Genomic DNA, 12,215 nt, shown 5'->3' with positions numbered 1-12,215 from the left:
CCCAAGGTCACCTGATGGGGGTGGCAGAGCTCGCCCTCGTCTCCTGATCCGTGTACCTTCCAAGCACTGGGCTCCGGACCACTGTGCTGTCAGCTCCGTGTCATGGTGGAGAGCAGAACCTTTTTGGACGCTCGGTTTTCCGTATTCGATACTCACGTCATAATATGTGTGACCGCGGGCTGTCTGCATTTTTCCTTTTTACTTCTCTGCATTTGCCAGCTTTTCTGCGGTGCACGCGTATGACTTGGGTGACGAGAAAATCAAGTCTAGAACATGGAATTCAGGTGTGGGGAAAAGAAGGGGAACCAGAGCTCCCGACAGATGGCTCGGTCTAACTATTGTGGCCTGCTCCCCTCCCCCGCCCCGCAGGTATTCCCGGCGTTTCCACAAGACTCTGAGGCGCTTGGTGCCCGACTCCGATGTGCGCTTCCTCCTCTCGGAGAGCGGCAGTGGCAAGGGGGCGGCCATGGTCACGGCGGTGGCCTACCGCCTGGCGGAGCAGCACCGGCAGATAGAGGAGACCCTGGCCCACTTCCGCCTCACCAAGGACATGCTGCTGGAGGTGAAGAAGAGGATGCGGGCCGAGATGGATATGGGCCTGAGGAAGCAGACACACGAGAAGGCCGTGGTCAAGATGCTGCCCTCCTTTGTCCGGAGCACTCCAGACGGGACCGGTGAGGACCTCCTCCGCTGGGGGCCGACACCCCTCCTGCTTCTCCCACCGGGGGCCAAGTGGGGTGCAGGGAAGGCGCGTCTCCCGTGGATGTGTTTATTTTGGCAAGGACGAGGAACGCATTCAAAGCCCTCTGCTTTCCATTTCTACCACCGACTTGCCCCGTGTGTGACCCAGGGCCCTTGACTTGCCCTGGATCTGGCCTCCCAGGCAAGCACCATCTCTAAAACCGCAGTCCTGCTCGGAATCTGAAAATGTCCTTAAAACAGTGAAACTGGGTCAGTCTCACAGCACCGGGATTGCTGTGGGTTCTCTCACAGAGTCACCAGCGGAAGGCTACGTACCCAGTGCAGCCTTCCTAAGGCCTGACGTGGTGTACGGGAGGCAGACAGGGGCCTGGGGCTCCAGGCAGATCGGAGAACAGAATCCAACCCTTAATGCTGACCTTGCTGAACGCTCTGGAGAGCCTGAGGGGCTTCTCGGGTGGGTCCTTGAAATTAGATTTGTGATATGAATTAGGTCCCATGTGTAAGTTACTTAGGGTTGTGTTATATCCTTGCATTCGAAGCCACCCTCAAAGCTAGCGGCTTAAAGCAGAACCAGCTCTTACTGCTTCCCCGGGCCAGGCTCGGCCGGTGTCCGCTGGACGCGTTCCTGAGTCTGCGGTCGCTGCTGGGTCAGCCCGGAGGCCTCGCTCACACGTCCGGCAGTCGGCACTCGGCGAGGGGGCAGGAGTGCCTGGCCGTGCGTCTCATCCTGCAGCGGGCCGCCGGGCTTGTCCACGTGGTAGCACCAGGGTCCGCGAAAGGGAGGAAGGACTTCAAAGGCTCTTGGAGGCCTAGGCTGGGACTGGCTCAGCTTTGCTTCTGCCACACTCTGTCGGCCAAAGCGAGTCATAAGGCTGGGCAGGAGCCAAGGGGAGGAGGAATAGACTCCATCTTTTGATGGGAAGAACTGCAGAGTCACTTTGCAGAGGAAAAGTACAGGGAAGAGAATGACTGCACATTCTTACAAACACCCTACACATTGATAGAAACTACTAAATTTTGTGTGCGCTTCCCCAGAATCGGGTCACTGTTGCCATGCTTTTCAGTAACCCTGGGGCATTTTCTTTGTTTGTTTATTGTGACAGGTGGGTCATCCATCGGTCTTTTGTCCTAGTGTGGCTCGAAGGCTGTGGTGGTCAGTGAGTTCGTGCCCACCCTCCCCGAGCCCGAGCAGTGTGCTGGAGGGAGCAGAAGCTGAACCTTCTCCCCCGTATTTAATGTGGGGGCTCAAGTCTTGGGGTTACTGGCTGCCAAGAAGCACGTAACTGTGTTTTATGTTCTTTTATGTTCTTGACCGTAATAGAGCATGGTGACTTCTTGGCCCTTGATCTTGGAGGAACAAATTTCCGTGTCCTGCTGGTGAAAATCCGCAGTGGGAAAAAGAGAACGGTGGAAATGCACAACAAGATCTATGCCATTCCCATTGAAATCATGCAGGGCACTGGGGAAGAGGTGAGACAGTTTTGCTTTCATACCACGATGGCACACGTATGTCACACGTCCAGTGGCATCAGTGGTCCCCCCAAACCAGCCACGGGGTGCACACAGCTCTGCCGTCATGTCCTTGTGGCCTGAAAGCATCAGGCCCCTTCAGCAATGCGGGGCTTCTGGTGCTCAGGGGGCTGCAGATTCCATGTGTTGGTGCATGTGTGTGTGTGTGTGTGCGTGGAAACGTGTCCTTGTACACGTACCGAAGCATGAAACCAGAGAGCACAGGTAATCCCTTCTTTCCTCCTACAGCTGTTTGACCACATCGTCTCCTGCATCTCTGACTTCCTGGACTACATGGGGATCAAAGGCCCCAAAATGCCTCTGGGCTTCACGTTCTCCTTCCCCTGCAAGCAGACGAGCCTGGATGCGGTAAGTGTCTTTCCTGTAGACGCCGAGCAGCTCTGGCTCTTGCGGCTTCCTCCAGCCTCACCTGTCCCCTCCATGTCGGGAACAGCTCACACATCACAGTGGATTGACCCAGGCTTTATGTCATGCCCTCCAGTTCATCTTAAGACCCTTCTCTATTCTTTTTTTTTTATCATTTGGAGCACCCACCTCTTCCGGGAAGCCCCCTGGTCCCCTAGGCAGAAGTATCTCCCCTTCCTCAGTGTTCCCTCTTCCTTTCAATGTTATAGCACTTTTTTCATAATGATTAGTGATTGTGTCTTTCTTTTCTGCTCTGTCAGGTGCTCCTTGAGCAAGGACCTGTGCCCCCCACCCCCATGCCCTAGCACAGAGTTTTATCAGTGGAGATACTTTTTTTTTTAAGATTTTATTTTATTTTATTTATTTGACAGAGAGAGAGAGACAGCCAGCGAGAGAGGGAACACAAGCAGGGGGAGTGGGAGAGGAAGAGGCAGGCTCCCAGCGGAGCAGGGAGCCCGATGCGGGGCTCGATCCCAGAACTCTGGGATCATGACCTGAGCTGAAGGCAGACGCTTAAGGACTGTGCCACTCAGGCACCCCTAGAGGGAGATACTTAATAAAGTTTCAATAAATGGAATGAAGCAGGGTCCGGGGTCAGGGCTCGAGCACCTGCTGAGTACTAAGTGCGGGGTACGGAGTGGAAGGTGACAGCTGCTGTCCTCAGGGAGCCAACAGTCTAATGGAGGATCCCAGCCTTACACCCGCAGCTCAGCACTGGGCTGAGGGCTGTTGGTGGCAGGTGGTGGGGGGAACCCAGCAGAGGGAGCTGGTTGTACGGAGTCACAGAGGCAAGATGGAGCCTGTCATGGCTGGAGGAGTGACGGGGACCTCCTCGTGTCACGGGTGGGGGTGTAGCCAGGGAGGGGGCCATCAGAGCACACGAATCCTAGGATTTAAGGCGAATGATGTGCAATACTAGGGAGGCTAGGTGCCACCTGCTTCTGGAAGCCAGTTAATCAACCCCATGTGCTGACTTGGGGCTTTTTCCTCTTAAGCCCTTTTATATCTCAGCAGTTAGATCCATATAAACTTGGGTTTTGAAGTTTTTATAGGTCTGCATTGTTTAAGGAGTTCGCTTATACCGTCACCTGTGTTCATGGTAGTGAGTTCACACGGGCAGATACTGAACTTCATTCAAACCGGAAGTTCACTGTAGGCAGTAACAGTGTTCCTAAAAATGTGCCTTTCTCCACTTACGTTGTTGGTAGACTGTCCTTTAGGGGAACTAGTTGGTTATACCAGGGGCTGCACCATTGTCCTTCTATGCCTCAGTTTTGCCATCTGTGAAATGGGCGTTATGGACCAGACAGCCGTGGGGATGGTTAGGAGGGGGCAGGCCTGTGAAGGGCTCCTTCTCTGTTACTGCTTTGGGCCTCAGATGCTCTAAGCTAGTCTCCCTGTAAGTTGTCAGCAGATGTTTACTCAGGAGGGAGGGAATGCAATGTTATCTTCTGCCCAGAAGGGCTCATTACACAGCCCTCTCCTGGTGCCTTTCCTGTTTCAGGGAATCTTGATCACCTGGACCAAGGGTTTTAAGGCAACCGACTGCGTGGGGCACGACGTAGCAACCTTACTAAGGGAAGCGATAAAACGGAGAGAGGTAACTATGAAAGGGGTGTTTTTACAAATCCTCCCTGTTGGAGGGGTTATAATGTCCTTGCTGGGTCGTCAAGAAGTCAAACAGTACAGAAGCGTGTGTGACCTGGGTAAGAGGGTTCCCTAAACTGTCAGCGGTTAAAACGGAGGTGAGCGGTTTTCTGTTGTTAAAGGGTAGTTTGAGAAAGGTAAAAGTCATGACTCTCCGACAGCTTGAAAAAGAGAAGAGCAGCCCCCCGCGGCCGGGCACCGGCCAGCCTTGGGGCCTGTCGTTGAGCACGAAGCGTCACTCCATAACTGATGATTAGACAAGAAGAGACGAGTCTGTGCTCACGTCAGCACTCGGCGCACACTCAGAGAATTGCCCTGCTCTTGGACAGCCTCCAGGCCAGGGCGAGCCGCACTCTGAGCCCTCCCTAAAACCATCAGCCCAGGCTCTATCCTGGAGGAGGAGCTTTCTAACCCGTCCCGTCCCGAGATGCCCCACGAGGTGTGTCGCCCGTGCAGCACCCAGTCCCTCTGCCCAGCTCTGTTTGACTGCAGGTGTGTTTCTGGTGGTCTTTGGCTGGAGGACATTGACAAAATATAAAATGGAAAATTCCAAAGATTTTGCTTGACTTATTAATGAGGGAATTAGTAAAAAAAAAAAAAAAAAAGTTCAAATTCCTCTAGTTCGAAAGAGCAGCCAAATGCACAGGCAGTGGGGAAGGCTGACGTGAATGGGTTTTGAAAGAGGGATTGGTTGCACCCGGCAGAGTACCTGCTGACCTCCTTTTGCCCATGTCACCACTCTTCACGTTAGCATTCTTCCAACCGACGTTCTGTGCAGAGACCAGCACACGTACGCACATTTTGTAGCGGGACTCCGACCGTATGTGCTGTATTACAACTTGCTTATTTCATTTAATGTGAAACAGGCATCTTGTCTTGTCACCATGTAGAGACCAACCTCCTCCTTTTCCATGGCCGCACAGCATTCCAGTGGTTGCTGGAAACTGTGTCTTACCTAGGTTCATACATAGCCCCTTTTGATCTATATTTGGGTTGTTCCTCTCTCTGGTCCTTGCAAGCCATGCACTGAAGCATCTTTGTGAGCTGAGTGGCTGTTTCAGAAGGACAGGTTCTGAGGAGTGGGTTTGGTAGTCCTGTTTTGCCTTCTGGAAGGCTGTTAACACTCTAAACTCCTAAGAGAGAGAGCTATTTGACCATAGTCCCTTGTCTTTTGTCCATTCAGCAGTTCCCGCCAGGCTGCCTCTCTGGTACTCAGCATCGTCTGTGAAATGGGTAGAGGGCTTCCTTCCTTTAGATCTCCAGTGTCAGATACATCAGTACTAGTAGGTGTTATGCAGTGAAGGAATATTTAATTACCTGTTAAAGGCTGGTAAGGAAACTATTTCAGATGATGCATCAGGCAGCGCTGTCCCTCCCCTAAAGCCGTGTCCCTTTCTTGCCAAAGGAATTCGACCTGGACGTGGTGGCTGTGGTCAATGACACGGTGGGCACCATGATGACCTGTGCTTACGAGGAGCCTACCTGCGAGGTTGGACTCATTGTAGGTGGGTGTCCTGGAAAGTCTGTCTCTTCGGGGCAGGGAAGGCTGGGTTTTCCTGTTATGTGGGGCCATGAGCCAGCAGCTCAGTCCTCTGTGTATGACACTGTATCTGTCCCTGTTGTCCCCTTACTGCCTCAGAGTTTAGACCGAGGTTGCAGAGCTGTCCAGGGGACTTTCTCCTCCCCAGCACTCACCCCAAGCCTCCTGACCAGATTGTCACAACGGAGCTGTCCAGGAACGAGGCCCCAAGTGGCTCACATGGCTTGGGTGGACAGGGTGGGAGTACCTGGGGCTGGTCTGGCCATCAGGGCAACTACTGGGCTTATAGGGAAGGCCACCAGGCAGGTGTTGAGGGGTGGGAGCCTGTGCCTGGGAAGGCAACAGAGCCCTCCTTCTCCCCTGACTGTGGGCAAGGGCCAGAGAGTAGTCTTGGGCACCATTTTGCCTCTGGCAGCCACTGTCTGTGAGCAACCCCAGCCACTTTGGTGGGTCGCAGAGAGGTTGGCTCTGAGGGTTCCCTTACAGTTCAAACCCATGAGGGGTCTGGGCTTGAGCATGTCATTCCTGAAACAGATCAGTTCGGGCTGTGAGAAGACCATTTGTCCCACCGAGCCTGTTCCTGGTCAGGATGCTGGTGTCAGGATGCTGGGAGAAGGCCCTGTTTCTTGGCCAACCTCTGCAGGCCCTACCTGGACGAGGAGGGCTGGCAGCCCCGCCGGGCAGACCCTTTGCTAAGTGTCTGGGAGATGGGGAGAAGGCCCCTGAAGGCTGCCTTCCGGGTGCTCGGGAGTCCTTTTCATTTGTTAAGCCATTTTTGGCTCCTGAGGAAATTCTGAAAACTGGGGAGCAGCTGCAGGTGTAAGGTTTTGGGCCTAACTGGGGCGGGGGTGGGGGTGGGGGTGGCTGTTTTGTTCCTTCCCTTTGCAAAGCTTTCTTTCTCCACCCAGCCCCTGCACCTCAGCTTATGAATGGGCTTAGGTGTGACATGCAAATCCAGAGTGACACAGCACATTCCCCGCACCAGGCTGGGCCTGGCCTTCCTGCCCAATTCAGGGCCCCTGATGAGCCGTTCCTGGCCCTGGGTACAAGGGAGCCGGTGGGGTGGAGGTTGTTCCAGCTCTGGCTGCATTCACACCCACTTTCTCCTTCCTCCATCTGTCCATCTCTTTGCTCCCAATGCCCATTGGCAAGAAGTATGATTTATCTGTTTCGGCTTTCTCTGCACCCCTGGCCATTTTGGGGCTCCTCTTCTCCCAGTTTCACACTTTGGGGTGAAAGGGAGCCGAGAAAACAAAAACCCCAAACAACCCAGTGACACTGTAAGAAGCATCTGTGAATTCTACTTAAGTTTCTTTAAAGGGAACGAAAACAATCCAAGCCCTTTTGGTCTGGCCAGTGGGGATTGCCTTGTGTCCCCCAAGGGGGCTGCATCCCACCGAGGCTGGGTTGGTGGTGCTCTGGGGCCTGGTTATCGGAAGGGTGGCCCTGCCGGCGCATTAGAAATGCGGAGTCTCAGGCCCCACCCCAGACCTCCCAAATCAGCATCTCCATCTTAACAAGCTCCCCAGGTGATGGGGGTGCAGATTAAAATATCTGGGCGAAGTCTGCCATGGTTAGTTGGTTGGTTTTACGTTTTCTAGGCCACTCACTGAGACAGGGCCGATGGCCATGGGCTTGGATGTCGTGGCGACTGAAACTGCTATAAAGTTTTAGACGCTTCCTCTCAGGGCCCGTACTCAGCTCCTCGGGGACGAGGACAGCAAACAGTTGGTGGCGCCACCCCAGTCCTGGCGGGGCCGCAGCCTGGGCAGTGCAGGGGCGGAAAGCACAGCCGAGCCGCTGGGAACCGTGTGTCAGAATGCGTGTGCGCAGAGTGTGCACATCCAGAGAAATGTCCCTCTTCTCAGAAGCATCAGGATTGCAAAGAGGGCTGTGACATCAAAGTGGCGAGGCATCATCACCTTTAGAAAGGCACCACCGACGTGCTCGGGACACTGGCTTTCCCTGAGCTGACTGTGGGCTTCATTCTGAAACATGGGAGAATGGATCGGCCGGTACAGTGCGTGACCGTGTTCGATCCTTACAGACACGCGGACAGCCGTGGTGTGATGGTAGACAGGCCCCAGTGTAGTGTATGAATATGCATGTGTGTATAAGGTTGTGTGTGTGTAATTCTCTGTGTGTGTATGTCTGTAGAGAGAAAGAGAAATATCCTTCCAATCTGAATATTGCCTAAACTTTTGCCATAAAGACATATCTCTTTGTTGTCAGACCGTCTTCTGTTAAAGTAAACGGAGCCCTGCCTGGGCAGGTAAACATGCGAGGCTCTTGATAATGACGTCCTGGTATAAAGTAAGTGAATCAGGCGCTCTCTGGGTAGTTTAACTCTGAGTTGACTCCTTTTCTATTTCAAGGTTTTCCTGGAAAACAGTAGCAAAGCAAAGCTGTTGCTTTATTCGTCTCAAAAAGGTACCCCCTCTCTGTGGAGTCCCGGGCCACAGGCCCTCCCCACGACCCCAGGCCTGGCGGCTCGGCCGTTCATTGCCTGCCTCGTGTGTTGCAGGGACCGGCAGCAACGCCTGCTACATGGAGGAAATGAAGAATGTCGAGACGCTGGAGGGGAATGACGGGCGCATGTGTATCAACATGGAGTGGGGTGCCTTTGGGGACAACGGGTGTCTAGATGATATCAGAACACTCTATGACAGACTGGTGGATGAATATTCTCTAAACGCTGGGAAACAAAGGTAACTCTGCCTGGTGGACGAGGACACGTATGGGAGTCAGGATGGTGAGGGTGGAAGGCTGTGTTCTGCCTGTTAAAATAGAAGTTTCTAGTAGAAGTGGAGTTGGACAGAGGCTTAGAGACTAGTCCCCCAGATGGCCTCCTGACCTTTGCTTTTGGCTCAAGGAGAGCAGAGAACCAGGAGGATGGGCCCTCCCGCCATCATACACGTGGGCCCAGGTTGAGGTCCTGGCCAGGTACCTCTTCCGCCCAGGAGTCTGCCCAGAGGACAGGGTGGCAACGGCCACAGCACTTCCCTCAGTGACCGTGTTCATTCTGGAACATTCTGTTTTTTCCACTGCTCTATGTTTCTTCCCCCTCAGACTAATAGAAACCTCACGGTCAGCAGGTTTTTGTTTTGTTTGGTGGAAGTAAAACGCACTTGACCTGTGGTTGTCAGAGGACACGGTGACTTAAGATGTGGCCAGCAAGGGCTTCTGTTCCTCGTCCCCCAGCCTTCTGCACCACCTCATGGCTGTTTGCAGCCTGGGCCCCAGACACCCTGCCTGAGATGGCAGTGTCTGTCCTCCCTGCAGACAGACAGAGGACTCCTTGTCTTGGGCTCCCAGGACTCAGGCCATCCTCTGCCGTCACCGGGAAGGGTTGGTCCGAGCCGTGTCCCCAGGAGCAGCAAGAGGCACTGGGGGGACCGCACCTCCCAAATAAGCTTTGTTCCCCAGCCACCCTCAAGATCTCTGCCTTTTCCAGATACACCTGCACTGTTATTTACTTAATGGTTTTCTCTAAGTCAGCTTCTATTTTTGACTTAAATTTAACAGGGGAGAAACAGGGGAAACCAGTATTATTGTAAACAGATGATAATCATAAAATGAATATAGCGAAGATGGGCATCCCTTGAGTCTGGCTCCTGTTCCCTGCGAGAGGCTCTGAGCAAGGACCCCGTTGGTTGGCAGGGAGGCGGCAGGTGCTGGGAGGGGGTAGAGTCCCATCGGTACCGCACCAAGCTGGTGTCCTTGACGGTGTGAGGACAGGATGGGAACCAGTAATAACAGTGCAATCTCATGTTTTGTTTTCTGTGGAGCGCCTGGAATCTTTTGGAGGGTCCAGTGGACTCTTCCCAGCCTGGGGCCCCTGGGACGTGAGCGTGGTGAGGGCAGGAGTGAGAAAACCCAGGAACAGGTCGCCCTCAGTAGCCCAGCAGCTATCTGAACCCTCCAGCCTGGGGGGCTTCCTCGCCGTGCTGGGGGCTTGACCAATATTCTGGGCTTTTTCAGAACCTTCCAGAAATCTAGTGGGAAGCTTCCCCTCATTGTCTTCTTGTCCCCTTAAGACTCAGACCAGTTGTTTGCTTATTCTGCAGATATTTACTGAGCACTTGATTGAGAGCCTGGCGCTGGGCCGAGTTAGACCCTGGGCCTCAAAGCTGAGCGGGACATAGGTTCCAGCCTCTCCAGGCTTCTGCTGCTAGGGCAAGAGAGGCAGTATGCCTGTGTGCCTTGTGATGGGCAACAGAGGGTGTATGGGAGCCTGAGAGAGGCAGGTAGAACCCGATCAGTGGGAGGAGGACAGGCCTCTTGGAAGAGAGTTTTGAGCGGAGAGCCACGGTAGGGTTCTGCTGGGCCAAGGCAGGAGGGAGCTGGTCCAGCAGTTAGATGTGAGTGCTGGGGATGTCGCTTCTGATCCTGGGGAGGGTTAAGGATCCCTTCCTGGCCTCCCTCTGCTCTGCTGAAGAGCCCAGGGCTGGGTGTGCAGGCTGGTGATGCCCCCCAGGGGCAGGAAAACGCCCGGGGCTACCGGGAGACCAAAGGCTTCACCCAGACACCAGCCCGTGCTCCTGTTGCAGGTACGAGAAGATGATTAGCGGTATGTACCTGGGTGAGATCGTCCGCAACATCTTGATCGACTTCACCAAGAAGGGCTTCCTCTTCCGAGGGCAGATCTCTGAGACGCTGAAGACCCGGGGCATCTTTCAGACCAAATACCTTTCCCAGATTGAGAGGTGAGTGATGAGGGGCGCCCCGCAGGTCGGCTAGAGGTCCGTGTGGTTGGCGGGGGAAGGGGGGGTCGTGATGGGCCTGGACGCACCCCCCTGGACATTTGTCATTTGTGAGGGTTCCCCCTCTGGAATGTGGGCCCTGAGCAGCTACAAACTGGAGTCAGAATTTTATCGTAAATGATTTTCCTTCATTCTTTACGTCGGAGCCTCATGTGTTTGTTGGGAGTCAGGTGTATAGGTGGTAAGGACTCCATTTCAGGATAAAGGTGCATCACAGATACTTGTGTGGAAGGGCGCCGAGTCCCGTAGGGCCAAGAGCCGTAGGTCTAGTCCCGCCCACGCTCATCTGAAAGGCAGCCTGGGATCGGGCCGCGTGGTCTCCCAGGAAGTGCGCCCCACGGCAAGTTGCTTTGTCTCCATCCCGTTTCCTCGTGCGCAGCGATCGCTTCCTCCCTGCCTTTGCCGTCGTCCCTGGTGAGCTGCGAGAGGAGGTGCAGGGTGCTCTGCAGAAGCAAAAACGGCCTTGTTTTTAGGATGGTGGTAAAAGCTGGGCGCCTGGCCGGCTTGGTCGGTAGAGCATGCAGCTCCTGATCTCAGGGTTGTGAGTTCGAGCCCCGTGCTGGGTGTAGAGGTTACTTAAAAAAAATAACATCTTAAAAAATAGATAAATTAATAAAAATAAACTAATAAACATTGTTTTGGCAGAAGGAAGCCCCCACAATCCTACTCATGGTAAATACGGTGGTTTGGGGCTGGTCGCCTGGCATCAGCTCCCAGGCTGCTCTGCGGGGCCCCACTTCATCCCGCCTTCTGGCTTTTGTCCACCACAGTGACCGATTAGCGCTGCTCCAGGTCCGGGCCATCCTCCAGCAGCTGGGCCTGAACAGCACCTGTGACGACAGTATCCTGGTCAAGACTGTGTGCGGGGTGGTGTCCAAGAGGGCCGCGCAGCTGTGTGGTGCGGGCATGGCTGCCGTGGTGGATAAGATCCGAGAGAACAGAGGGCTGGACCACCTCAACGTGACTGTGGGGGTGGACGGAACACTCTACAAGCTTCATCCGCAGTGAGTGGGGCTTCCGCTTGGATGGGCAGGGCGTCCTGGGCTGCTGAGGTCCCTTGATGGGTTATGGGACACCAGGCTGTGAGTCGCACCAGGAGAATTCCTCACCAGGACACAGCTGCGCGTTCAGGGACTGGGCCTTGTCTGGGAGCAGCTGATGAGCTGCTCTGAAGTTTAACTGAGATCCTTGGAGAGGAGTGGCTTCACTTAGTTCAGCTCACACCAGTGGCATCGATGGCCCTCTCCCCAGTCCTCCTGAGCCCCCCTTAGGTCAGGCAGAGTCTGAGGGAAGGGTGGGTGTGTCCTTACCCATCCGCCTGGGTAGCTGCAGCCTGGCCGGGAGGCTGTGTTTGGTGAGTGGGGAGAGGGAGTGAAGGACGGAGGGAGGAGGACACCTTGTCTTGTTCACCTGCTAAATCAGTTTCTCAAGAGGCTCGCAAGGCAGGAAGAGGGGTGGGGAGTGGCCTCCTTATGGGCAAGGGTCTGACACTCTGTGCTTAAGGAGGATATTTGGCCCCACCTGCCCTTTCATTGACCACATATCCCAAAGCTTGGCTCTTATGAATAGAGTGACCCTATTATTTACTGTCTAAGCTGGGGTGCTTTTGCCAGTGAAGAGAGTGCCGC

The 12,215-nt window shown here is 54.4% G+C and overlaps 1 protein-coding gene across 2 annotated transcripts in view; it reads left to right on the top strand.

Moving 5' to 3' along the window:
- The window catches only part of HK1 (hexokinase 1), a 63,647-nt gene that overhangs the window by 49,623 nt on the left and 1,809 nt on the right, over positions 1-12,215 (top strand). For both annotated transcript variants that reach the window (XM_026504361.4, XM_057308520.1), the window contains 8 exons: positions 370-674; positions 2,024-2,172; positions 2,461-2,580; positions 4,142-4,237; positions 5,690-5,789; positions 8,349-8,532; positions 10,375-10,530; positions 11,358-11,591. In XM_026504361.4, the coding sequence (XP_026360146.1) occupies positions 370-674; positions 2,024-2,172; positions 2,461-2,580; positions 4,142-4,237; positions 5,690-5,789; positions 8,349-8,532; positions 10,375-10,530; positions 11,358-11,591 (1,344 nt within the window). The remainder of the gene's footprint in view (positions 1-369; positions 675-2,023; positions 2,173-2,460; positions 2,581-4,141; positions 4,238-5,689; positions 5,790-8,348; positions 8,533-10,374; positions 10,531-11,357; positions 11,592-12,215) is intronic.

Source organism: Ursus arctos, unplaced genomic scaffold (genome assembly GCF_023065955.2).
Source record: "Ursus arctos isolate Adak ecotype North America unplaced genomic scaffold, UrsArc2.0 scaffold_7, whole genome shotgun sequence".
Lineage (NCBI taxonomy): Eukaryota > Metazoa > Chordata > Mammalia > Carnivora > Ursidae > Ursus > Ursus arctos.
The sequence above is the reverse complement of the archived record's forward strand: the minus strand, read 5'-3'. Positions and strand labels throughout refer to the sequence as shown.